General features: G+C 44.3%; 1 protein-coding gene across 1 annotated transcript; it reads right to left on the reverse strand.

Annotated features, from left to right (window-relative positions):
* Positions 1 to 426: 426 nt before the first annotated feature.
* On the reverse strand, positions 427 to 22,246 carry HDC (histidine decarboxylase). Its single transcript, XM_081888552.1, has 12 exons — positions 22,003 to 22,246; positions 20,332 to 20,504; positions 16,166 to 16,279; positions 12,731 to 12,853; positions 9,426 to 9,560; positions 8,098 to 8,241; positions 7,419 to 7,485; positions 6,953 to 7,115; positions 6,764 to 6,854; positions 4,433 to 4,531; positions 2,296 to 2,397; positions 427 to 1,390 (listed from the first exon to the last, which is right to left on the reverse strand). The coding sequence occupies exons 1-12, from the start codon at positions 22,028 to 22,030 to the stop codon at positions 638 to 640; spliced, it is 1,992 nt and encodes a 663-aa protein (XP_081744678.1). The 5' UTR covers positions 22,031 to 22,246; the 3' UTR covers positions 427 to 637.
* Between the last annotated feature and the right edge of the window lie 5,255 nt (positions 22,247 to 27,501).

Below are 27,501 nucleotides of genomic sequence, written 5' to 3' on the forward strand. Positions count from 1 at the left end.
GTCTGAAAATACCATCAGGAAAATGAGATCTGTTGACAACTGTAAACAACTAAAAACTTTGGCAGGTTTGAGTAACGTTTGTAATGTACTAAAAACTAAGGTAAAAATGGATTATTTAAGAAAAATAGAAAAATATGTGAAGCAGTCATAAAAGGTTGAATATGGAAACCATGGAAGGATGGAGGGGAGTCTAGGGATTCAGGAGATTCTAAATGCTGATGCTGACGTCTAATGTTTTAATTTAAATGCGTAGTGTAAAACTGAATAAAAAAGATTGTACAAAAAAAACCACACCAATTCTCAAGGGGCCAGTTTTGAACTAATGGCCTCTAGTTGCTGACCCCTTTTGTATGATAGCTTACCAACCCACAATGCAAAAATTCCATCTGGAAGCAGAGAATCTGCAATGAAACATGAAACGCCAAGCACAATGCTAAATAGTTTTATTTCTCTTTTAAACTTATTAAATATACAGGCTTTTAAAAAAAAATAGCACAGAGTCTTCTGTAACTAATATAATTATTTTTTATATTATTAGAGAGGGTCATAGATTATTGCATTGCATGAGAATAAGCAGGCTTTGGTTCTCGCTGCCTCGAGGAGCGGAAGGGATGAGCCGTTGAGGGTGGAGGACTGACTACACGGTGGCCTGTAGAGGGCAGCACGGCAGCTGGAGCCCACACTGAATCGTGCATTCGGGAAAACTGGGCACGCTGTAAAATTTCAGGTGTTTCTTCAGGGCGCTTTTCTTGAGCATCAGTATCTCTCTGGGCAATTGGGAAAGGAGTTTCTCGCTGGTGCAAGGTCCACTCTTCCCAGGGACCTCCAAGCCCATGGCCTTTGGGTGGCTCACTTCCCAAAAGCCAGCTGTTGGCACACTGAGGGAGCGAGCTGTCTTCTTCTTGCTTTGAACAGAGAACGAGGGCACTTTGTGGTTGGTGGGGCTCAGGCTGCCTTCTGCGAAGCAGTCGTCCAAATGAGGATCCTCAGGCACGCCGACGTTTTCACCGAACAACCACGGAGAAGGGCTCAGAGAGCCTCTTCGAGGCTGCACAGTTATTTTACATTGGGACCTTTTGCTTTCTTCTTCCTCTAAGTCAAAAAAGGGAGCAGCACCTATTGATTTTGAAATGGGGCTGGTTATCACGTTGGGAACTTGGACCCCTTCCTCTGAGATGGCGACAGGTCTGGGCGTATGATGCATGTTTAAGACTTGCACCGCAGCCTGTTGGATGAGGGCCCAGTCTCTTCGGATGTCTTCTCGGGTTGTAAACTGAGACGTCACAGTGAACCGAATGATGAACTTGTCGTGAACCGTTGCCGGAATAACAAAGAGCTTCCCCGATTTGTTCAGATCTTTTAAGACCTTTTCTGTCATCCAGTTAGGGCCCTGTTTTCAAAAGATATTGTGATAAACCACGTACAAATTGTTTTCAAAGTAATAATAATAATAATATAATAATAATAATAATTTATTATTTATACCCCGCCCAATTGCCTGGGTTTCCCCAGCCACTCTGGGCAGCTCCTAACAGAATATTAAAAACACGATAAGCCATCAAACATTAAAAACGTCCCTAAACAGGGCTGCCTTCAGATGTCTTCTAAAAGCCAAATAGTTGTCTATTTCCTTGACATCTGATGGGAGGACATTCCACAGGGCGGGCGCCACCACTGAGAAGGCCCTCTGCCTGGTTCCCTGTGACCTCACTTCTCGCAAGAAGGGAACCGTCAGAAGGCCCTCGGCGCTAGATCTCAGTGTCCAGGCTGAACGATGGGGGTGGAGATGCTCCTTCGGGTATACTGGGCCGAGGCCATTGAGGGCTTTAAAGGTCAGCACCAAAGAGAGAAGCCATGCAACTGAATGCTCCAATTCCCATCACAGCCTTTGATTAACCCAGGAATCTGGACCAACACCAGTGAGTCAGGTCTGTGAACTTAAATTATGCTTTTTCCTATTAAAAGATGACCTAGTGGAGGGTGTGTATGCATGACAGAAGTTTATAAAGTTATACTTGAAGTGGATAAATTAGGGGATTTTTCTCCCTCACCCATAGCAACTAGGATGTGGAAACAGCCGGTAACTTAGACTGTATCTACACTGAGGGATATGAAGCAGCCTTGTTAATGGTCTGGCTATATTCCACCCCCCTTCAGCCTTTCATTGGAGATCTGATGTATACTAGAGATGCTCACAGTGATTCATTCTCTCCTACACTCTTTCTTCATAGCTGTTTTTTTGGGGGGGGTGAAGTGGGTTGTTTTAAATTCTAGAGGGGGAACTTTTGCTCTTACCTTTAAACGAAACACAACCAGTCCAAGGTGTCTCTTAGCAGGGATTTCAAACAGGGGATCACTTCTAACCAGTGACTCAAAATATTTGGCCATCTCGGTGCCCTACAGTTTCCAAAAAGGCATAAGCAATTATTGTTTTACAATGATTTTTATTAAATCTTCCAAATCATTACATAACTCCAATCTTAGGTATTGGCTTGTTTATTTTTTACACATTTTCTTCTTGACTTCCTGCCCCCTCCTTCCTTGATTTTTTAAATTCCCCCTTAATATCTGCATTAACACACATCTACATTTATTTTTTTAGCCTGTAAAATCCATTTTCTACATTCTTCCATTGCTCCTATCTCAAATCCTGCATGTGATTTCATATGAGAATTATAGTTTGATAGGTATAATCCACCAACGGCCTCCATTCTTCTATTTTGTCCTCTTATTTTAGCATAGGCAATTATCATTTCCAACAGAGCAGGGAAAAAGTCATAGGATGCAGAAATAAAATGAAAACATGATCTTGCCCAGAACCAACGAGACGTCCCTGACCACCCTCAAAGCTTTAAGTAGTTAACATTTTAACATACAGAAAGATTGGAGAAACTTCGGGGAACCTACTCACCATTGTCCCTTAAAAACTGTACCTGGCTGCTGGCTAGCAAGCTTGCTTTCCTATCTGACTCATTAGCCAAAGTTCTGCATATTACACAAAGTTGCCAACAAAGATGTATATAGAATCATAGAGTTGTAGAGCTGGAAGGGACCACAAGGGTCATCTAGTCCAACCCCCTGCAACGCAGGAATCTTTTGCTCAAACCTACAACCTTGAGATTAAGAGTCTCATGCTCTACCAACTGACCTATCCCAGCTGGATATATTGTTAGGAGAAATTCATGCAAAACCGCCAAATCCGCTCCACTTCCCAGTGGGAAGGAGTTGCGGTGGACCACATGGCCACCCACTCCCCACCGGGGGCGGGGGACTTTGTGCCCCGTTGCCTGGGGGATCCCGGCCACGTCAGAGCCCGGCCAGCCAATCGGCGGCGAGCCTTTGGGCTCTTGTGGCGGTTAGGCATTGTTTGACCTTGTGGGGTGGAGGGGAGGTGTGGCCATCACCTGGCCCTCCATGCTTAAGGGTATTCTGTTAAAGGAATCCGGGGGTGTTGATCTAGTCTGAAGCCCGGCTGGGGGGGGCTAAGGCCTAGACACGACCCTGACGGGAACACCAGGGGGAGCTTGAGTTGGTTCGCATCGACAGGGCTCCCCCTACCGGTAGCTTACCCTTACTGGACTTCCTGCACAATGGGCAGGAGTCAGATATAGTCAGGTCCAATCAATGCCTAAGCCAATACTGCTCACATTCTGTAATTCAATAAAGTTATGGCAAAAATTTGCCCAATAACATAAACCTAATATTTGTGTCCAAAGATGGAAAGTACAAGATATACCAACTATTCAGGAGTGGCAGGCGAAGTTGACAGAATATGCAGAACTTGCCAAACTGTCAGGGAGGATCCGGGACCAAGGAGATCAAAGATACCAAAATAACTGGAGTAAATTTATTGAATATTTAAAGAAGAATTGTAAAGAGGTCAAGACACTAGCAGGATTGACATAATACCTCCAATGTATATTAGTACTAATATGAGAATGATGTGCGTGATGGAAAGAGGATAAATATACCAGTTGTGGGGAGGGAGGGGGGTCGCGACTCGGCAGAGTCAAGGGGAATGTATGGTGCTATTACAATTTGTTGGAAAAGAATATGTAAGGAAAACAATAAAAATTCACTTGAAAAAAAATATATTTGTGTCCTTGTGTGAGTTATTTCCAGTGACGTAGCGTGGGGGGTGCAGGGGGGGCCGGGTGCACTGGGTGCAACATCTGAGGTTAGGGTTAGGGGGCGCAAATCCACAGGTTAGGGGGCACAAATCCACGGGTTAGGGGGCGCAAATTACGTGCCTTGCCCCTGGTGCTGACAACCCACGCTACGCCACTGGTTATTTCCAACGAGGGGGTGGCTGCGGGGCCTCGACACGCAATGGATTTTCATTAGAACTGCACTTCAGAGTGAGGGAAATAGAAACCAAAATTGACAGATTCGCCCTTGCCCAGTCACACATGTACACCTCCAGTTCACCTACATGTCTGACGTGGTCTTGAAGCTTCTTGACACCAAACGAGCGGATCACAAACCAGAGCTTCAGAGAACGAAACCTTCGGCTCAGTGGGATTTGCCAGTGCTGCAAATCAAACAACAGTCAGAGGTCAGCTAGGAGAAAAAGGTGGAGAAGGGTTGGATGTCGAAACCTGCCAAGGGCACGAAAGCCACATATCTGGGATCTCATTCTACTTATTGATGGGGAGCAACTGTACCTTGGCAGCAGAGAAAGCTCATGCATCTGTCTGCGTTTCCGATAATACACTCCTGCAGCCTTCCCAAATCTGTTGCTCTCCAGCTGTTTTGGACTATAGTTCCCATCAGCCACGGTCTGCATTTTGTGTGTGTCCAAACAGAGACCAGATGCCCACAAGGCCTCATTTGAGTTAGAATTAAACAGACACCGAGCACAGGAATCTCTCCTAGTACCCCCCCCCCCAGGAAACAAAGAACGAATAAAAAGTGGTGCCTCCTTCTGAGATCTACTGATGAAGGGTGGTGTACAAATTTTTATAAATCTATATAAATCAGGCAAATAAGTAAATATCCCCCTCATGACTGAATAACTGGAGAATTGTATTAGGGCAAAGGCCTTCCTAGCCACAGGGCATGCCCTCCAAACCCATTTGAGCCCAGTCCATCTGGTTTCAGAAACCAAGTTCCCATATGCGCTACGTGTTTCAAGCACTAGGATACCATTTTAAACAGTCATGACTTCTCCCCCCAGAACTGTGGTTTATTAAGGGTTTTTGTTAGGAGACCCCCTAATCCCCTCCTAGAGGTGCAGTCCTCAGAGCAGTTCAACAATCAATTCCTCTTCCTGAGTGCAGCTCTGTGAGGGGAATAAGGGTCTCCTAATAACTCACAGCACCCTTAGGTAAAGGTAAAGGGACCCCTGACCATTAGGTCCAGTCGTGGCTGACTCTGGGGTTGCGACACTCATCTCGCTTTACTGGCTGAGGGAGCCAGCGCACAGCTTCCAGATCATGTGGCCAACATGACTAAGGCACTTCTGGCGAACCAGAGCAGCGCACGGAAACGCCGTTTACCTTCCCACCGGAGCAGTACCTATTTATCTACTTGCACTTTGATGTGCTTTTGAGCTGCTAGGTTGGCAGGAGCTGGGACCGAGCAATGGGAGCTCACCCCGTTGCGGGGATTTGAACTGCCAACCTTCTGATCGGCAAGCCCTAGGCTCTGTGGTTTAACCCACAGTGACACCCACTCTCAGCACCCTTAACAAATGACAATTCCCAGGATAATTTGATGGGAGTCATATGTCACATACTAATATGTGACATATATAAGACTACCGTGAGACTAATATGTCTTCCAAAGCATCTACTCTATTCCGAACTTAAAAATGGAATGCGTAATGCTGTTGGTCAACAAAAGAGGTTTATAAACTCTCTCAAGGCAAAAAAAAAAAGGAGTATAAACACTGATAACTGGGAAACACCAGCTCCAGTTGGAGAACAGCCTTTACCAAAGGTGTCATGGATTTTGAAGATGCTCAAACTCAGGACGAAAGGGAGAAATGAGCTAAGAGGAAGGCACATTTGGCAAACCCTCACTGTGATCAACTCCCACCTGGAAACCTATGTCCCCACCGTGGAAGGATGTGTGGATCCAGAATTGGCCTCCACAGCCACTTACGGAGTTACTGTTAAGACCGTGTTCATGGAAGACAATCTTACTCGGCTACGAGGGATCACCAAAGAAGAAGAAGACTAATATGTAAGAACTACTACTACTACTACTACTACTAAATTTTATTTATACCCCGCCCTCCCCAGCCAAGACCGGGCTCAGAGCGGCTAACAACCAATATTAAAAACAAGTTGATTAAAATACAATTTAAAAAACAAGATTAAAATACAACATTAAAACATTAGGATGCAGTCTCATCACAGGAGGAGAAAGGAAAAAGAAAGAGGGGGAGGGAATCAAACTGATTCTAAGCCAAAGGCCAGGCGGAACAACTCTGTCTTACAGGCCCTGCGGAAAGAAATCAGATCCCGCAGAGCGTTCCACCAGGCTGGAGCCAGTGTAGAGAAGGCCCTGGCTCTGGTTGAGGCTAATCTAACTCCCTTAGGGCCCGGGACCTCTAGGGTGTTGCTATTTATGGACCTTAAGGTTAATACTGATGGTGATTATGTATATTTCGCCTAAGGAGGTAAATAATTTTGGGGGATTTCTCATGGGATAAAAGATAAAGGAGGAGAGAATCAGCCCCCTACTGCTATTTTGCAAACAAACAGAGAAATCTGGAATCTGGTTTACAACAGCCCCTTTTTGCATTCAGTTTACTCACCATGAAGTCCGTGGCTGACCCCGTGTTGGGATGTCTGAGGTAGATGGGATTAACACTGAAGGTTTGCTGCAGTTTGTTTTTATCCTTGATCCTATACAAATGGGGACCAGGGGGGAATAATTGGTCATTGGGGGGAATTGCAGAGACTTAGAATTTCACGTGTCTGCACGCTTTGAGCCTCACACTCACCAGAACGCTGTGCAGTCGAAGTGAACCATCATCCATTTGGAAGGGTTGAAGGTAAAAGAATCTGAGTGTTCTATTCCAGTCAAAAATGTTCTGAATTCTGGGCAGAGGAACGCTGTCCCAGCATAAGCAGCATCGACATGAAGCCAGAGTCCCTCTTTAGAGCCTAAAGAGAAATTGAAGGTGATGTTTGAGAAGGTATAGAGATGTATTGAATGTTCTCTGTCGGCCCTTGCACTAGCAGATGACCGAATTTAAAGGCTGCACAACAATGAGATCTAATGCAACAATTGCACTAGTGAAACAGCTGATTCCTGTGCAACAGTTGATTTCTGTGCAATAGCTGATACTTGCGCAAGCTGTTGCATTGCCATAAAATCGAGAATCAGAGATTTGCTTGGGGTAAGGGTTGGTCACCATCTAAGACTTGTTATAACGGTCCCTTTTGAGAAGTATTGAGACTACTTACATACGGGTCCCAGCTCCGAAAGGCTGTCAAAAGCACAGACTCCTGTTGTTCCAAGAGTTGCACAAACCTAGACAAAATTAGGGAGTTGTCAAGAAAGCACGGCAGAACATCCAAAAACACCAGAGACACGAATTTATTGGTCAACAAAATGTCCCCTTGCAGGATGGAGACAAGTCGGCCATCAATTTTCAGGGAGTTGAAGGCAATACAGGAGAGATGTCATTGCTCATGGGGTGACCCATGGCAGCTGCTGAGAAAACAGGTTTTGCAAGTGTTAGAAAAACCTGCACAACTTGTTTTAACCAGAGATGGAAAGAATGGCTGGACATGTTCTAAACAACGTCAGGGCTTCCATAACCTTCAGCTCTCAAAAGCAAGTGTCACCTGTCTTTCTTCAACCATAGTTTTATGCTCCTTAAAGAAGTTGCTGTTTTAGCTGTCTGTCTGTCTATCTGGTCCAGTATCTTATTCTGGTCTAATATCTATCTGATCTGTCTGTCTGTCTGTCTGGTCCAGTATCTTATTCCCAGATGCCTCTGGGAAAACCTCATGCAGAAACCAAGCACAAGAGCACTCTCCTTTCCAGAAACTGGCACTTAGAAGCAATACTTCAACCAAGGAACTAGAAGAGAACCATCAAGGCCAGTAGCCTTCCAAGTATATAGAGAACAAAACTTACAAAGATGGGCACCAGGCCACGGCTTCTGTCTTCTTCAATGGCTTTTTTCAAGGTTTCTCCTCTCAAGGAAAAATTTTCATCCACAGGAAGAAATCTCATCTTCACGAGGGAAATTAAACCCGCCTTTTCTACTGAGGAGTGAGCCTGAGAAGACAAGCAAGGAGATTCCAGGGACTCAAGTGCTGGTAATGTTGGTCAAGAGGAGCCCATACTACAACAAGATTTAGTCAGTACAATTACAATTAAGTTTGGCTGAAGGCCTGAACAGATTTGTCCTTGGTGCATATATTCAGCCCATATATCTTAAAAGATAGGTGTTGTTCAGTCCCAGCTCCTGCCAACCTAGCAGTTCGAAAGCACACCAAAAAGTGCAAGTAGATAAATAGGTACCACCCTGGCAGGAAGGTAAGCGGCGTTTCTATGCGCTGCTCTGGTTTCATCAGAAGCGGCTTAGTCATGCTGGCCACATGACCCGGAAAAACTGTCTGCGGACAAACACCGGCACCCTCAGCCAGTAAAGTGAGATGAGCGCCGCAACCCCAGAGTCATTCATGACTGGACTTAACTGTCAGGGGTCCTTTACCTTTACCTTTATGCAGCCTTCTTTTTCCAAAACTGACACCCCTACACATGCAGGCCTTCATCAAAAACACGGGGCACTTCCAGACTGTTGATAATTTTGAGTGGCATCCAAACAGCTAAATTCATTTTGCACGATCAGAGTTGATCGGGAAGTCATGCACAATAAAGCCCACTTCCCCTACAGATCAGACTTTTTAATGATGAGGAACATGTGGGTTAAGGCATGGATGCAAGGTGATTTAACCTCCTTGCAAACAAATCAGAATGAGTGCCCACTGCTTCGAGTCCTACCCTCTGGAGTAGCAGAAAACAAGTTTGCTTCATCTTCTGTGTAGCAGCCCTGTAGATATTTATATTATGATGGCTATCATAATATAAAAGTTTCCTTTTATCCAGGCTAATTATACCCAACTCCTTCAACCATTCCTCATAAGGCTTGGTTTCCAGACCATTTATCGTTTTGGTCATCTTCTGCACTTATTACCAATATTCTTCTTAAACTATGGTGCCCAGAACTGGGGTTAACAACTCTCAGCAAATAATAATAATAATAATAATAATAATAATAATAATAATAATAATAATAATTTATTCATACCCCACCCATCTGGCTGAGTTTCCCCAGCCACAGTTCCCAGGATGTTTGGGAGGAAACCATGACTGTTTAAAGCAGTACAATACTGTTTTAAATGTATAGTCCAGATGGGGCCTAACTCATATACATGCAGACATACACTCTCATTTACCTGATCTGAGGCATAAGCAATGAGACGAGAGTTCAGAGCAGAATCGTCTGCACCTGGCTCAGACTCCTTCATTTCCAGAATTTTATTCTTCCTTGCAGCCAACAGAGCAACCAAGGTTGATTCACTAACTGTGCTCTGCAGAAAGAAACAAAGAAACAAACTCTCCTTATTATTAACAGCAACCTATATCACAAACAGGGACACGGGTGGCGCTGTGGGTTAAACCACAGAGCCTAGGACTTTCCGATCTGAAGGTCGGCGGTTTGAATCCCCACGATGGGGTGAGCTCCCATTGTTTGGTCCCTGCTCCTTCCAACCTAGCAGTTCGAAAGCACGTCAAAGTGCAAGTAGATAAATAGGTACCGCTCCGGCGGGAAGGTAAACGGCATTTCCGTGCGCTGCTCTGGTTCACCAGAAGCGGCTTAGTCATGCTGGCCACATGATCCGGAAGTTGTACACCGGCTCCCTCGGCCAATAAAGCGAGATGAGCATCACAACCCCAGAGTCGGCCACGACTGGACCTAATGGTCAGGGATCCCTTTACCTTTACCTACATACAGCAACAGTATTTTGTGTTGTGTAGGCTCCTATGATGTAAGTAATGGGCCCGGCCTGCTAGTCTGCTCCCTAAAATATCACTGGTTTGCTCATTTCTATATATAGGGTGCCTACATTCCGCATGGACTGGTTGCATGGCAACAAGTGCAAATGGCTTTAGATACCTATTAGGTCCATAAATTACCATACAGCATATATTCAACACAAGAAACAGCGACAATTTGTTGTTGACAAAGGACAGCTGGGGCCCCATTATCTTCAGTAGCTTAGGGTCTCATCCAACCTAAATCTAGCCCTGGGTGCAAGGTTCACCTCTGTCTGGAAGTGATACAGGTCAGGCTATTTAGCTCAGCTAAAGCTTTCTGAATAGCAGCTGGCTGAGGTTTTTCTTGCCATCTACATCCTAGCCATCTCCTTTTTTTAACTGGAAATTATCAGGGATTGAAGCTGTGGCTTTTCACATGCAGAGCCTGTGCTGTGTCTCTGAGCTACGGGCTCCTTCCGCTAGAAAACTATACCTTGCTGTTTTAATCTACAAACTGCTAATTCATTTTGTCCCCACTGCAGGTTGCAATCTATGAATAGGCCAATGGTGACACCTACTGTTTGCTCTAAGAAATGATATTAATCTCTCTCATTTATAATAGAATCATAGAATCATAGAGTTGGAAGAGACCACAAGGGCCATCGAGTCCAACCCCCTGCCAAGCAGGAAACACCATCAGAGCACTCCTGACATATGGTTGTCAAGCCTCTGCTTAAAGACCTCCAAAGAAGGAGACTCCACCACACTCCTCGGCAGCAAATTCCACTGTCGAACAGCTCTTACTGTTAGGAAGTTCTTCCTAATGTTTAGGTGGAATCTTCTTTCTTGTAGTTTGGATCGTGTCCGCTTCTCTGGAGCAGCAGAAAACAACCTTTCTCCCTCCTCTATGTGACATCCTTTTATATATTTGAACATGGCTATCATATCACCCCTTAACCTCCTCTTCTCCAGGCTAAACATGCCCAGCTCCCTTAGCCGTTCCTCATAAGGCATCGTTTCCAGGCCTTTGACCATTTTGGTTGCCCTCCTCTGGACACGTTCCAGTTTGTCAGTGTCCTTCTTGAACTGTGGTGCCCAGAACTGGACACAGTACTCCAGTTGAGGTCTGACCAGAGCAGAATACAGTGGCACTATTACTTCCCTTGATCTAGAAGCTATACTCCTATTGATGCAGCCCAGAATTGCATTGGCTTTTTTAGCTGCCGCGTCACACTGTTGGCTCATGTCAAGTTTGTGGTCAACCAAGACTCCTAGATCCTTTTCACATGTACTGCTCTCAAGCCAGGTGTCACCCATCTTGTATTTGTGCCTCTCATTTTTTTTGCCCAAGTGCAATACTTTACATTTCTCCCTGTTAAAATTCATCTTGCCATCTAATAATGCTTCTTTTTAGAAAAGACTATTTATGTATGTGACCACGGCTGTGCGGATGTTGTTGGTCCAGAGATGGAAAGAAGATAAAGTCCCTACCAGAGAAGAATGGCAGATCAAGTTGATTGATTATGCTGAAATGGCTAAAATGACCGGGAGAATCAGAAATCAGGGAGACCAAAATTTTAAGAAGGAATGGGGAAATTTATAATTTATCTTAAAAACCATTGTAAACAGTTAAAATCATTAGTAGGATTGGAATAACAGTTGCAGTTTAATGGTGAATTTTGGACACAATGGAGATTTGGATTATTATAAAAAATGCAGGAGGAAATGACTAACAACAGGACCCACAAAGAAGAGGAGGGACGCCCAAGAGATTCTTTGGAATCTTTTTTCTATATTGTATGTTGGATATGTGACTGTAAAACTTTAATCTGAAAAACCAAATGAATATATAATAATGCTTCTTTTTTTTTGAGGCGTGTCACAAACTATTCCCCAGTAGAAGGATGTAAATCAATTTTGACATGTCCAGAAAAGACGGTAGAACAAGAATAGGGAAATGATGTCTATGGCCATACTGTTAGAATTCCTGCTCCATGACTGCAGTCATGGGATTGTTGTCTATCACATGACAGTATATGTTTTGACTCCACAGAGGGGAAGTGACGGAGACAGGATGTTTGTGTTACTGTGTTGCGTGAAGGGGGACTATTGTCCTTTGTTCTTTCTCTTTGCTGTCTGATGCTAGAGAGAGAAGGAGCCATGTTGCAGTGCTCCGTGTGTGTTTATATGTAAATAAAGTGGATTAGCCAAAATGCTGAGTTGCTGAGGTCTGTTACGCAAGCTGCACAAACTCTGCGGATCCCTAAGTGTGCCAGTGTCGGTTGGCATCAGTCGCTGTGGTGTTCGGACTGAAGAAAGCTTTTGAAGCTCCCAAATGAACGACCAGGAGGGAGAGAATATGCCAGTCGGGCATGTGTCTCTACCAGGGTCCTACTCAAGAGTAGGCCGAGCTCCTGACACATAATACCCTTAACATGCTCGATATTGTCTGATCTCAGAAGTTAAGCAGGGTCAGGCCTGGTTAGTACTTGGATGGGAGACCACTGTGGAATACTGGATGCCGTAGGCTTTTAAAAAAAGAGAGTAGGGAAATGGTGGCCCTCCAGATGTTGATGAACTCGCATCATCACTGACCATTGGTCATGCTAGCTGTGGCTGATGGGAGTTTTGGGGTTCCCCAGACTCCCCATCTCTTGCACTAGAAGTTGTGAGCATGTTCAGACTAAAACCAAAGAAAACACAGCCCTCCTGAGCTACTTACCTGCAGGATACCTCCACCCCTGCTGTCTGGATGATGATGCAAGAAGAAATTTGGGAGACCTAACATTTGGGCCAACCAGTCCATCACGTTCATTTCCAGTTCTGTGCAAGCTGGGCTGGATGCCTGCAAGTGTAAAAGAGATACAGGATGAGGAAAAGGATCTCTTTTTACTGGGTCAAAGCCGACAGATGAACAAATATGCATTGTGTAGGGAAAGGGAAGCTTCTAGACCTGCAGCCTACTCGTGAGTAGGGATGCTTGAATCTCTCAGTTTCAGCTTCTCATTTTTTCCACTCTTAAGTTCAGCCTTTAACATTCTCGCAGCAGTTTGTGGCTTGTTTGAAATCCCTGTGAAAACTCATCACCATTTTAGTGCAAATTCTCGTGGCATGCAAATCTTTTTATGCAAGTTTTCCTCACATGCATATTTCTGCAAAGCAATTTCCCTTAATATGATGGGTTGGTTGGTTGGTTGGTTCGTTTGTTTGTTTGCATATTTGTGATTTTGTATGTGTTTTGTTTAGCTGGAAAATTGCATTGTCACATTTGGAGAAGTGCAAATTTTAAAACATCCATCTATGATTTTTTCTTATCTTCATTAAGATTTAATTGTATTAGTTTATGTACCGGTAATTTATTTAGATTTCTGCTTTTCTTCTTTCTTTTCTTTTTCTTTTCTTCTTTTGTTCTTTGTAACCCTTTTAAATCTTTTTTCTTCCTTTCACATTTAAAAGTTTTGATTTGCATATATTTGCAATATAACTCAATAATTAAAAAAGCACCGGGGCCTTTCAGTATGCATATCAGAGCAAATTAGATAAGATTGCGTTAAAATGAAAACTACTGGATTTCTTCCCCAACCCTATCTTACAGAAGTATTTTGTTAAAACACTTTGCATGACTGCCATCTAGTGTTAACATCATGTACTAGTATGGTAGAGTAAATCTGTAAGAAGCTGTTTTGCCTAAGCAAATACCGTATTTTTTGCTCTATAAGACTCACTTTTTCCTTCCTAAAAAGTAAGGGGAAATGTCTGTGCGTCTTATGGAGCAAATGCAGGCTGCGCAGCTATGGCAGAAGCCAGAACAGCAAGAGGGATTGCTGCTTTCACTGTGCAGCGATCCCTCTTGCTGTTCTGGCTTCTGAGATTCAGAATATTTTTTTCTTGTTTTCCTCCTCCAAAAACTAGGTGCGTCTTGTGGTCTGGTGCGTCTTATAGAGCGAAAAATACGGTAAGTGCTTTAAAAATAATAATAATATGTTTTTAATAAGATTTTCCATAAGTAACAAGTATCACTGAAGGCTGGCTTAAATGGGGGGGGGGGCTGCCAGTGAGTGGAAAAAATGCTACTTGTGTTCAGTCCAGATAGGAACTGACCCTGAATCTTTTTCCCAAAGTGCTTCTGCAAAGGTAATGAATTTGGGAGGATTTGTATTAGAGGGATGGCCTGGGTTGCGGAGGATAGTAATTTGGGGAAATAAATTAATTTAATAAGACTTTACCTAGAGGTGATTTAGGGATAAGGAATGGGGGTAACAAAAATGGAACTGAAATGATTGATTTTGAGCAGGGTCATGTTGAGAAATAATTTTCTAACACCAGCACAAACTTTTCTTTCAATATCCGACTCCCACAATATTATTATTTTTTTATTATTATTATTATTATTATTATTATTATTATTATTATTAGAGTTTGGATTTGATATCCTGCCTTTCACTCCCTTTAACATTCTCCTTTCCCTTCCTCCCCCACAGCAAACACTCTGTGAGGTGAGTGGGGCTGAGAGACTTCAGAGAAGTGTGACAGGCCCAAGGTCACCCAGGAGCTGCATGTGGAGGAACGGAGACACGAACCCGGTTCCCCAGATTACGGATCTACCGCTCTTAACCACTACACCACACTGGTAATATTATTATTACTATTATTATTATTATTATCATCATTATTATCATTATTTAGATTTATATACCTCCCTGCATAATAAGATCTCAGGGTGGTTCACAGAATAAAATGCAGGATAAAAACGTAAAGGTAAAGGACCCCTGACAGCTAAGCCCAGTCGCAGATGACTATGGGGTAGCGGCGCTCATCTCGCTTTCAGGCTGAGGGAGCCGGCGTTTGTCCGCAGACAGCTTTCCGGGTCATGTGGCCAGCAAGACTAATGTAAACTGCTTCTGGCGCAACAAGACACCGTGACGGAAGCCAGAGAGCACAGAAACAGCATTTACCTTCCCACCACAGTGGTACCTATTTATCTACTTGCACCGGCATGCTTTTGAACTGCTAGGTTGGCAGGAGCTGGGACAGAGCAACGGGAGCTCACCCTGTATTCGAACTGCCAACCTTCTGATCAGCAAGCTCAAGAGGGACAGTGCCACCCACGGCGCCACCCACATCCCTTTTGCCGATGTTGCACAATGGTCTCAGCCGATAACAGATCAGCAGCCTTCCCTCGCACTGAGGGAGACCAGGACAGCCGATCGCTACCTTCCCTTGGCCCTGAGGTGGAGCAACTTTTCTCAGTCAGCAGGAAAGAAGAAGAAGCCACAGTGGACATGCATTTTCGCTGGCTGCCCCCACTGACAATGGCTTGATGCAAAACCCCCCCCCATCCCTATCCCTTCCCATTCAAACCATGTGGTGGAAGTGACTCCGCTTCCTCTCCTCCCCCCACCCATCCGATCTCTGCGGCTGCTCCTTCCCTCGTCCCCACGCCTGATCTCCAATTTGCAGTGTTTCACTGCTGATATATCACGATGTCGAAAACCAGATATCGCTCAGCCCTAGTGCCATACCTTAGAAGTCAAACAGAATCCATTCCGGAAGTCTATTCGACTTTGGAAACCAAAGTGTGGCTTCTGATTGGCTGCAAGAAGCTCATGCAGCCAATCAGAAGCCGGGGAAGCACCATCGAACATTCGGGTTCCAAAGAACATTTGCAAACCAGAACACTCACTTTTATGTTTGTGGTGTTCGGGAGCCAAAACGTCTGAGTACCAAGGCATTTGGGATCCAAGGTATGACTGTACACCTAAAATCCTTTGCTTATTAGGAGCTACTCCACATTTTGTTCAAAAAATTGCTTTGCAGAGGTAACTACCATAGAGTTATCAAAAATTTAAACAGTAGGGGGTCCATGACTTGGCTTTTGATAAATAGGGGGTCCTCAGTAATTAGCTAATTGGGAACCACTGCTGTAGAATATCAATCAGCCAAAGGCATGGTTGAAGAGAAGACAATATCTCAGGGAGGCAATGATATTATAATGCCAGCCATGTACATAGGTAGTTAAACATAACAAATGTTGATATAATAAGCGTATATTTAAAAGGTTAATCAGGTACAAAGTCTTTCAGCAGTCGACAACCATGATTTTGTTGAGCAGCATCAATTCAACATGAAAACTCCCAAGAAAAGTAGTGTCATTTACCCAGGTAAATCCCAAGCAATTAATGGCGTCTGCCAGCATGTCACCCAGGAGTGAAGGCCAGGAGGTGAGAGCCGGAAAGTAGGCATGCATGTGTGGACTCTGCCAATGGACAACCTGGGTTAAAAACAAGAGTTGGGAAGTTGATGAGAGGGTGAGAAAGGGTTGATTACTGCAGAAAACAAGTGAAAAGGAGCAAAAGGTTATCTTAACTTGCCCTCCAACACCCCACCAATATGGGTTTCCCCAGCCACTCTGGGTGGCTCCCAACAGAAGAAGAAGAAGAAGAAGAAGAAGAAGAAGAAGAAGAAGAAGAAGAAGAAGAAGAAGAAGAAGAAGAAGAAGAAGAAGAAGTTAAAACATCAAACATTAAAAACTCCCCTAAACATGGCTGCCTTCAGACATCTTCTAAGATTGTTGTTTATTTCAGGCTAAGAACGGACCTCCGGAACGAATTAAATACTTAACCCGAGGTACCACTGTAGTTGTTAATTTTCTTGACATCCGCTGGGAGGGCGTTCCACAGGGCAGGTGCCACCACTGAGGAGGCCCTCTGCCTGGTTCACTATAACCTCACTTCTCTCAGTGAGGGAACCACCAGAAGGCCCTTGGTGCTAGACCTCAGTGTCCAGGCTGAACAGTGGGGATGAAGACGCTCCTTCAGGTATATCCTGAAGGAACATCCTATTAATTTTACTATTTATACCCCACCCATCTAACTGGGTAGCCTCAGACACTCTAGGCAGCTTCCAGGAAATATAAACATACATGAGGACATTCCGGGATCAAATCAGAAACCAGGACGGCTTCTGTAAATCCAGGACTGTCCCTGGAAAATAGGGACACTTGGAGGGTCTAAAGCTGAGAGCCACACCTGCAAATGCCCTCTCTGTTGTTTCTAGAGATGTTCTATCTTCTGCACAATTAAAAGGATTTGTGTGAAACCTACAGCTTCGTTCCATGTCGCTCTTGGCTGCTTTTCAAAGCTCCCTGCCTACTTTGCAAACTCCACCCACTTTGGCTTTGGCCCTGCCCACTTTGGGCTGTGGCTCCACCCACCAATGTCATGTAGATTGCCCCCCCCCCACCTCGGGAAATGTGGTGCTTGGCAGGAGATAGGGGAATTAAAGGCACAAGATCTTCAACTACCCCAGGTTGTTAGACCGCAAAGTGGGGAGGACTGCAGTCCTCGCTGAGCGCATCTCAGATCTGATGGACGCATCTGTGCATTTTTTTTATTAATGTCAAAGGAAATAGAAGAATGTGGGACTGGTAGATAAATGTCTCACTAAAGCAAAACCATTTATCTCAACGAAGCATGCCTCTTAAGAGGAAATGGAAACCCATCCATAAAGAGGAAACGATACAGATTTTCAAAGAAGAAAGCCATCACAGTACAGTTTTCTTCTTGTTTATATTCATTATTTATCGTGTGTCGGCAGGAATATGCAGCTGACCCATACAGGGATCGAATCTGCAACCTTGCCATTATACAGAATGCATTTGTTAATTTTGCAGCTACTGCTATCATTCATCACAAAAATTATAGCTACTGAGCATTGATACCACACTTTTCAAATGTTCAAAATGCTTCACGTACCTTATAAAAAAAAACCCAACAAGGTAGGACAGCATTATCTCCATATTGCAAATGCCGGAGTCTGACAGATTATTAGTGAATAATAATAATAATAATAATAATAATAATAATAATAATAATAATACAGTGGTACCTCGGGTTAAGTACTTAATTTGTTCCGGAGGTCCGTACGTACTTAACCTGAAACTGTTCTTAACCTGAAGCACCACTTTAGCTAATGGGGCCTCCCACTGCTGCCGCACTGCCACCGCACGATTTCTATTCTCATCCTGAAGCAAAGTTCTAAACCTGAAGCAGTATTTCTGGGTTAGCAGAGTCTGTAACCTGAAGCGTATGTAACCTGAAGCGTATGTAACCTGAGGTACCACTGTAATAATAATAATAATAATAATAATAATAATAATAATAATAATTTGTATACCACCCTTCATCCACAGATCTCAGGGTGGTTCACTACTTAAAAACCACAAAATACATAGTAAATATAAGAACCAATAATCCCTCCTCCCACAGCTTATTTAAAAGGACATTGGATGTCAACCTGTGAAAGGCCTGGTTGTAGAGGAATGTTTTTGCCTGGCACCTAAAGATGCATAATGAAAGCGCCAGACAAATCTCCACAGGGAGAGCATTCCACAAATGGGGAGCCACTGCAGAGAAGGCCCCGTTTACTTAAGAACCTCCACTAAATTTGTAACCAAGGTTAGACTTCATTTAGAGAACTTCCAGCCCTGTCCCTCTGAAAACCGGGAGTTCAAAGCACCTATATTCACATTGTAATACATATTTAAAACCAAAGTACCTCATAAAAGTGTGAGCCCCCAAACCAACCATAATAGTAAACATGACCGGCATACAATTCAGTGAGAACAGTAAGATATAATTATAATTATGGAGACTCCAGTAGCATCAGAAATGCAGCAGCCCATGAAGATCTTCATTCAAGAAAAAGCAGCTGGAAGCACATAGGCAGGGCAATCTCTAAGGCAAGGGTCAGCAAACTTTTTCAGCAAGGGGCCAGTCCACTGTCCCTCAGACCTTGTGGGGGGCCGGACTCTATGGGGGGGGGGGTGAACGAATTCCTATGCCCCACAAATAACCCAGAGATGCATTTTAAATAAAAACACACATTCTACTCATGTAAAAACACGCTGATTCCTGGGCCATCCGTGGGCTGGATTTAGAAGGAGATTGGGCCGGATTCGGCCCCCCCGGGCCTTAGTTTGCCTACCCATGCTCTAAGGGGTGTGTGGTTGGGGGGAATCATAGTGTGAGTCTCTGTCTCCTCCTCTTTATGGCAATGGTGGTGGTATCCTCTCCTTTCCCTGATCCTCAATTACTTTTTGTTGGCGGTTTTGCTGCTGCTTTGGATCTGCTCGTTTAGATCTCCTCTGGTTTACAATTTATTTTTTTCTTTTGTTGCTGCTTCAGAGGTCCTCCACATCCTCCCTCCCTGGCTTGCTCTAGGAAGGGAGGAGATGGGGAGTCTTACTGGGTTGGCAGGAGTGTTGGCCAAGCAGCCGGGTTGCCAGCCACGTTGGCCGGCAGCAGATGCAGGCACCCTGCCCTGCAACCCTTGGCCCAGGGCAGATAATAATAATAATAATAATAATAATAATAATAATAATAATAATAATAATAATAATTTATACCTTGCCCTCCCCAGCCAAAACCAGGCTCAGAGAGGCTAACGTCAAATGTATGACACATTATCATGAAATCACGCAATCAGTTAAAAGACTGTCTCGCCAGACTGGTGCATGCTCTAGTTATCTCCCGCTTGGACTACTGCAATGCGCTCTATGTGGGGCTACTATTGAAGGTGACCTGGAAACTGCAATTAATCCAGAATGCGGCAGCTAGACTGGTGACTGGGAGTGGCCGCTGGGACCACATAACACCGGTCCTGAGAGACCTGCATTGGCTCCCAGTACGTTTCCGAGCACAATTCAAAGTGTTGGTGCTGACCTTTAAAGCCCTCAACGGCCTCAGTCCAGTATACCTGAAGGAGCGTCTCTACCCCCATCACTCAGCCCGGACACTGAGATCCAGCGCCGAGGGTCTTCTGGCAGTTCCCTCATTGTGAGGTTACAGGGAACCAGGCAGAGGGCCTTCTCGGTAGTGGCACCCGCCCTGTGGAATTCCCCCCCCATCCGATATCAAGGAAATAAGCAGCTATCCTATTTTTAAAAGACATCTGAAGGCAGCCCTGTGTAGGGAAGTTTTTCATATTTAATGATGTATTGTTTTTAACACTCGATTGGGAGCCGCCCAGAATGGCTGGGGAAACTCAGCCAGATGGGCGGGGTGTAAATAATAAATTATTATAATATTATTATTAAATGCTCACCAGGCCCAACTGTTTCTGCTGAACTTATAAGAGCCTGTGAGAAAAAAATGGGAGGCTGCTTTCATGCAAGTTCTTATGAAAGGGGAGAGATGACCCTGTTTGCCCTTCCTTTAGGGACAGTCTTCCAAACAGGTCCTTAGAATTGGGTCTCAAGGAAGGACTTGTGCAGGGGATGAAAGCAGACCACACCTGCTGTTGCATCTCACTAGAAGTCCTTACCCCAGGCATGATGATCTTCTCAATGTCTTTAAAGATGTTGTCCCAGCTTTCTGGCTCGAAAGGTGCGCTGTCTGGCAGCTGGTCTCTCATGTAACCAGGCTGCACATCAGGAGACACCCGTCTCTCCCTAAGGCTGGTCAGGTACTGGCAAATGTAGTCCACCATCTCTTTTCCTGGAAGAAGAAGGAGTTGTGAACTCTTGAGACAGCTTTTCCTATCGATTTCGGGGTCAGTTCACCCCTGCATGCTCATCACCACGGTATCAAAACAGCGACTTGCATGGGTGAATCAGCCACTACCAATTAATCGCCACAAACGGAGATTTCTTTCGATGTCGCCTGATGTCAACTTCACAGTTTTTGATGGAGCCAGAGCTCTCACAATGCTGTTCTAGAAGCCATGAAACCAAGGAAGGTTTAAGCCTGCAATCCTTATACCTGCTTACTAGGGTGTAAGCTTACTCCTGAGGACTGCATTGCAATCTTACGTGTCCTTATCTATCAATAAAATTGATTGAACGAAAGGATTGCCAATTAAGGAGGAATGGCTTGTGAAACTGATGGAATATGCTGAAACGGCAAAATTGACTGCCAAATTAATAAGAGGACATAACAATAAAGTGTTTAAGTAGGATTGGAAATCGCTGATGGAGTATCTGTCAAATTATCACCAATATATGAAGTCACAAGCAGGATTTGAAAAATGAGCAGTGGATTACTGAAAGATTTGATGCTAGTGGGGTTTAGATAATAAAAATATGTGTGTTATAAAACAGATGATAAAAAAGAGTAAAGAACAAACATCAGGAAAGGAGGGGTGAGGGAAGTCAAGAAGAAACTTTACATGTAAAAAAAGGGGAGTATGACAAGTGCTCTGAAATATAGTTGGAGACTTAATAAAAATGATATGGGGGGGAATTAAATTGGTTAAACACAGTGGTGCTTCCGAAGAAACATACATGCGATAAGCTTGTAAAGGAGGGGTGAGGAACTGGTGGTCTTCCAGATGTTACTGAACTTCAGGTCCCATTGTCCCTGGCCATTGCCAATGTTGGCTGGGGCTGATGGGAGTTGGAGTCCAAGGCTGCAGTCCTCTGCACATTTATCCGTAAGCCCTGTGGAACTCACTGGGACTTGCTTCTGAGTGGACCCGTCCCACAGCACTTCACCACATTTCGTGTACTGGTAGTCCAACTGAATGGAGCACTTTTTCTTATTAGGAATAGCAGATTTTGTTTCACCTTTGTTTATTTTATAGCATGTATGTATGCATGCATGCATGCATGCATGTATAATTAGACACATAGATGCAGTTGGATGAATGGATAGATAATGTTTTCATAGCATTTTTGTCAAAATCACAAAATGAGGCACAATGTAAAACAAAATTACAATTAAAATCTGAGCATGTTCTAGAAATGATAATAATGGATTGCATCCAATGCTCTGCTAAGAGGAGACCACTGAAATTAATGGACGCAACCAACTTAAGTCACATGAACATAATAATAATAATAATAATAATAATAATAATAATAATAATAATAATAATGTGACAAAACAACAACAACAGTAAACATAATCAACAACAGCAATGTAAGCACCATTTGAGTTTACAAAGTACTATTACAACCCAGTGGGAATTCCAGCAAGACTTCATCCATTTACTCACCTCTCTGTCTGTATTCCTCTTGGTCCATGATTCTGCTTTCTTAAGGAATCTCTTCTTCCAAACTGAGTTGCGGTGTGAGCGGGTAAGTGGGCTGCAGACACCTCTGCCTTTTCTCAACTGATGCCCCTTCGCTCTCCATCCCTTTTTATACCCTCCTTTATCTGCCAGCCATGGTAGATTGCACGTCAGCAAGTTATTAGGAAATGATGACTCCCTGCCTATCTGCTGCTCCCCTGCTTCGCTCCAAGAATACCTTTGATGTCTAGCATCCTTCTCTTGAGTAAATTAGGGACTCTATTAATATTTTCAATGCAACAGGAAACAAAGATGACTACGATAGGTTGCCCAACAAGGGTAGTACCAGCAACAGTGACGGAAGGAAGAGGTACACACAAACACACACACACACACACACAGAGAGAGAGAGAGAGAGAGAGAGAGAGAGAGAGAGAGAGAGAGAGAGAGAGAGACCAAGCTAAATATTTGGAACTGAGTGAGTTCTTCACTGGGGAAATTCCTCAGACGCAATACAGTACTCTGTTGTTTTGAATTCAACCAAAGCTCATTGCATAAGCCAAGCCAAAATAACATCCAATGGATCAGGACACGGGCGGCACTGTGGTATAAACCACTGAGCCTCTTGGGCTTGCCGATCAGAAGGTCGGCGGTTCAAATCCCCGCAATGGAGTGAGCTCCTGCTGCTCTGTCCCAGCTCCTGCCAACCTAGCAGTTTGAAAGCATGCCAGTGCAAGTAGATAAATAGGTATTGCTGCGGCGGGAAGGTAAATGGCGTTTCCGTGCACTCTGGTTTCCGTCACGGTGTTTTGTTGCACCAGAAGTGTTTTAGTCCTGCTGGCCACATGACCCAGAAAGCTGTCTGTGGACAAACGCCAGCTCCTTCGGCCTGAAAGCTAGATGAGCACCACACCCGATAGTCGCCTTTGACTGGACTTAACTGTCCAGGGGTCCTTTACCTTTACCTTTTTTACCATAGATCAGTAATAATAATAATAATAATAATAATAATAATAATAATAATAATTTATTTATATCCCACCCTCCCCAGCCGAAGCCGGGCTCAGAGCAACTAACAACAGTAAAATAATACAGCATTCTAAAATCATTTCATTATAAAATCAGTTCAAATCAAATTGATGGCAACCTGTCAGGGAACTGACATGGGAGCCAGAAGTGGAGGCAGGGCTCCCAAGCGATGCCGGAGAAGGGCCAAGCAGGGAGAGAGGGGACTCATCGGCTGGGGAAAGAAATCAGCGTAACACCAGGGATAAAGGGGGGCGTATGGGGGAATCGGAGAGGGGGCTCCAGGACTCTTCGCTGGAGACCAGCGGGGAGAGCACAGATCCTCCGCTACCCACACCCACCCTGCGCAGAAGACTTCCGCGCAGGGAAAGTAGGCGTAGACTTGGCGTCAAAGAACTTCTTTGCTGGAAGAAGTTCAAGAAACGCCCACTGATGGATTCTACTAGCGACTGAACAGCCATGAAGTGAAGGGCTGTCCAGCCAGGAAAGGTTTAACCAGGCTACCTAGCCAGGAGTGGCGGCAACTTACGCACGAGCAACCCCATATAACCATTACACAACCATTGGGCTAGAGTTCTGTGAAGAATTACTCTCTTCCCTCCCTGGATCACTTGAAAATGGCTAAGGGTACCCTGACCCTCCTACAGCTCAATACCTTAAGGACTGCCTCTCCTCATAGAAACCCACCAGGATCCTGCAGTTGTCATCTGAGGGCCTTTTCTGTGTCCCTGCTCACTCAGAGATTCAGAGGGTGGCAACACAAGAACAGGCCTTTTCTGTGATGGCTCCTCATCTGTGGAATGCTCTCCCCAAAGAGGCTCACCTGGTGCCATCATTACAGATCCTTAAGTTCTAGGCAAAAACATTCCTTTGGTCGTTAATTGATCTTCTATGGTCTGTTAATGCTGGGGTAGGGACTGTTATTGTGATCATTTCATTATTATGCATTTCATTATGTTTTTATTATTATGCTCCATAAAATGTGTTCTTAGTGTTGTACACAGTAAATAATAATAATAATAATGATAATAATAATAATAATAATAATAATAATAATAATAATAATAATAATAATAATGGGGTCCAACCATGGTGCAACCATGAAGAAAAAAAAGTTATGATATAAAATGCAGAAAATAATAAACAATTTACCCCAGGAGGTCCCTCTGGAATATATCCTATGTGTTGAGTGTTGTCTCTGAGATAAACGTGAAATAAAGCTAAGCCAGTGTTTCTAGAAGTTTTGACTTTTTCTCTTTTTTGTTCTGTTTCTTTCCCACTAGGGTGATGGATCAAAATAGTTTTGCAATTCAAGCAGTTCAAAGCCCTAAGCGACCTAAGCCCCGCCCTCCAGCATTTCTGCACTGAAAATAGGATATTATTATTATTATTATTATTATTATTATTATACCCCCCCATCTGACTGACTTGCCCCAGACACTCTGGGCAGCTTACAACATATATAAAAACATAATAAAATGTTAAATGTTTAGAACTTCCCTATACATTTTCTGAAAACTTGAGCTGAATCACTGGGTATCCCTTCCCCTTTTCGTTCTTATTTTTTTATTTTAGCTTCCTATGTATTATATAATTATGCTGCTCCTCTTCTAAGGAACATAGACCAGACCGGTAGCTTCTACTGGATACTTCTGCTGAAAATTTAACAAAACAAACTGAAAAGGGCTATCACACCCTTTATATTTCCACAAAAACACTAGAAAGCATTATAGAGTTACAGTCATTGCCTTACATCTGCTCCCCGATCTCTACACTGAGATTGGTGAGACTGAATTAACTTCAGGGTGGCTACTTATATAACACACACATGGGAACTCAGCCAAATGGGCTAGGTATAAATAATTTTAAACAATTATTAACAGTGGTACCTCGGGTTAAGTACTTAATTCGTTCCAGAGGTCCGTTCTTAACCTGAAACTGTTCTCATCCTGAAGCAAAGTTCTTAACCCAAAGTACTATTTCTGGGTTAGCGGAGTCTGTAACCTGAAGCGTCTGTAACCTGAAGCATCTGTAACCCAAGGTACCACTGTATATTGCTAATATATATGTAGAAATATAAATGTATGAATTATTACTATCATTTAAATACAATCCATCTCACAAGAGACCAAATGACCTGTGTACCTGCTCACTCGGCTGTCCAAGTGTTGCTTCCCTTAGAAGTATAAACAAACAAACAAACAAACAAACAACAACAACAACAACAAATAATAATAATAATAATAATAATAATAATAATAATAATAATAATAGACATTTTACAGTGTAAGGTAAAGGGACACCTGACCATTAGGTCCAGTCATGACTGACTCTGGAGTTGCGGCGCTCATCTCACTTTATTGGCAAAGGGAGACGGCGTACAGCTTCCGGGTCATGTGGCCAGCATGACTAAGCCGCTTCTGAAAAACCAGAGCAGCGTACGGAAAGGCCGTTTACCTTCCCGCCGGAGCAGTACCTATTTATCTACTTGCACTTTGACGTGCTTTCGAACTGCTAGGTTGGCAGGAGCAGGGACTGAGCAACGGGAGCTCACCCCGTCGCGGGGATTCGAACCACTGACCTTCTGATCAGCAAGTCCGAGGCTCTGTGGTTTCACCCACAGCACCACCCGCGTCCCTATTTTACAGTGTACTGGTCATTAAAAGGCTATTTGGGATTAAAAGCATGGCAAAGAGCTAGGATTTTTACATATGTTGTGTGATGATCACAGTAAACCAGTGGTTCCCAACCTTTTTTTGGCCGTGCCCCACTTTAGCATCTCTAAAATCCTGACACACATACACACATACCCCAGTGACATATAATACTTGTTATTCAAAAAGTGAAGGAAGCCTAAAAGGCCATTCACTCTGAATATCTCATTCTCAAATTGCCCCCCTTAAAAATCAAATTAGCCCCCTGTGGGGCGTGTGCCCTACTTGGGAACCATGGCACTAGACTGAATTATTGGTTGTTAAGTGTGGTTGGTAAGACGCTTTAGTCATCCAGTTCCTAGTAGTAGACCCTGATGCACAGAACTTTGCCACTTGGATGGTGATGTCATGAGTGGAGTGTGACAAAGGGAAGGTGCCTGTCACGTCTTCCCTGACACCAGTTCTGGAAAGACTCCAGGAACTTGGAAGAGGAACCAGCTGCGAGCTGCTGCCAGCTTCTCGGTGGGACTCCTGTGGTTTCTTGCCTTCTTGCAGGACTGAAGCCATGACTCAGCAGCTCCCAGCAACAACTGCCACTCCAGCCCCAGCTGAATTGCATCATCTAGCTGGGCTGGTTCATTGACTACCATATTTTTTGTCCCATAGGATGCTCCGTCCCATAGGACGCACCTAGTTTTTTGGGGGGGAAATAAAGGAAATTCCCCCCCCCTTTATTTCCCCCCAAAAACCAGGTCGGGGAAACCGAACCAGGTCGAGGAACAGTGGGATGGCGGCGCTGCGCCTCCCTGCTGTCCCCTGAGCTTGTGGGGCTGGCCGATGTCTGCCCGGCGCGCGGGGTGCTCTGCTTTAGCGCGCCCTGCCTGCCGGGCGGCAGGCTACTATCCGCAGTGTGGGGAGCCCTGCGGGGAACTCCTGCAGGGCTCCCCATGCTGCGGATGTCTGCCCGGCACGAGGGGCGCTCTGCTTCAGGGCGTCCCTCGCACCGGGCGGCAGGCTGCTATCTGCAGCCTAGACAGCCCTGCAGGAACTCCCGCAGGGCTGCCTAGCCTGCGGATGTCTTCATGAAGCCTGAAGCACCGACCCCTCTTGCTCTCCAAGCTTCAGCAAAAGCCTGCATTCGCCCCATAGGACGCACCCAGATTTCCCCTTCATTTTTGGAGGGGGAAAAGTGCGTCCTATAGGGCGAAAAATACAGTATGCAAAAGCCTTTGACAGTGTCGACCACAGCAAACTATGGCAAGTGGGAGTGCCTGATCACCTCATCTGTCTCCTGAGAAATCTCTATGTGGGACAAATAGCTACAGTTAGAACTGGATATGGAACAACTGATTGGTTCAAAATTGGGAAAGGAGTACGACAAGGCTGTATATTGTCTCCCTGCTTATTTAACTTATATGCAGAATTCATCATGCGAAAGGCTGGGCTGGATGAATCCCTAGCCGGAATTAAGATTGCCGGGAGAAATATCAACAACCTCAGATATGCAGATGACACAACCTTGATGGCGGAAAGTGAGGAGGAATTAAAGAACCTTTTAATGAGGGTGAAAGAGGAGTGTGCAAAATATGGTCAGAAGCTCAACGTCAAAAAAACGAAGATCATGGCCACTGGTCCCATCACCTCCTGGCAAATAGAATTGATGCTTTTGAATTATGGTGCTGGAGGAGACTCTTGAGAGTCCCATGGACTGCAAGAAGATCAAAGCTATCCATTCTTAAGGAAATCAGCCCTGAGTGCTCACTGGAAGGACAGATTCTGAAGCTGAGACTCCAATACTTTGGCC

This window comes from Podarcis melisellensis (genome assembly GCF_964234715.1).
Source record: "Podarcis melisellensis genome assembly, chromosome: 14".
NCBI classification, from domain to species: Eukaryota; Metazoa; Chordata; class Lepidosauria; order Squamata; family Lacertidae; genus Podarcis; species Podarcis melisellensis.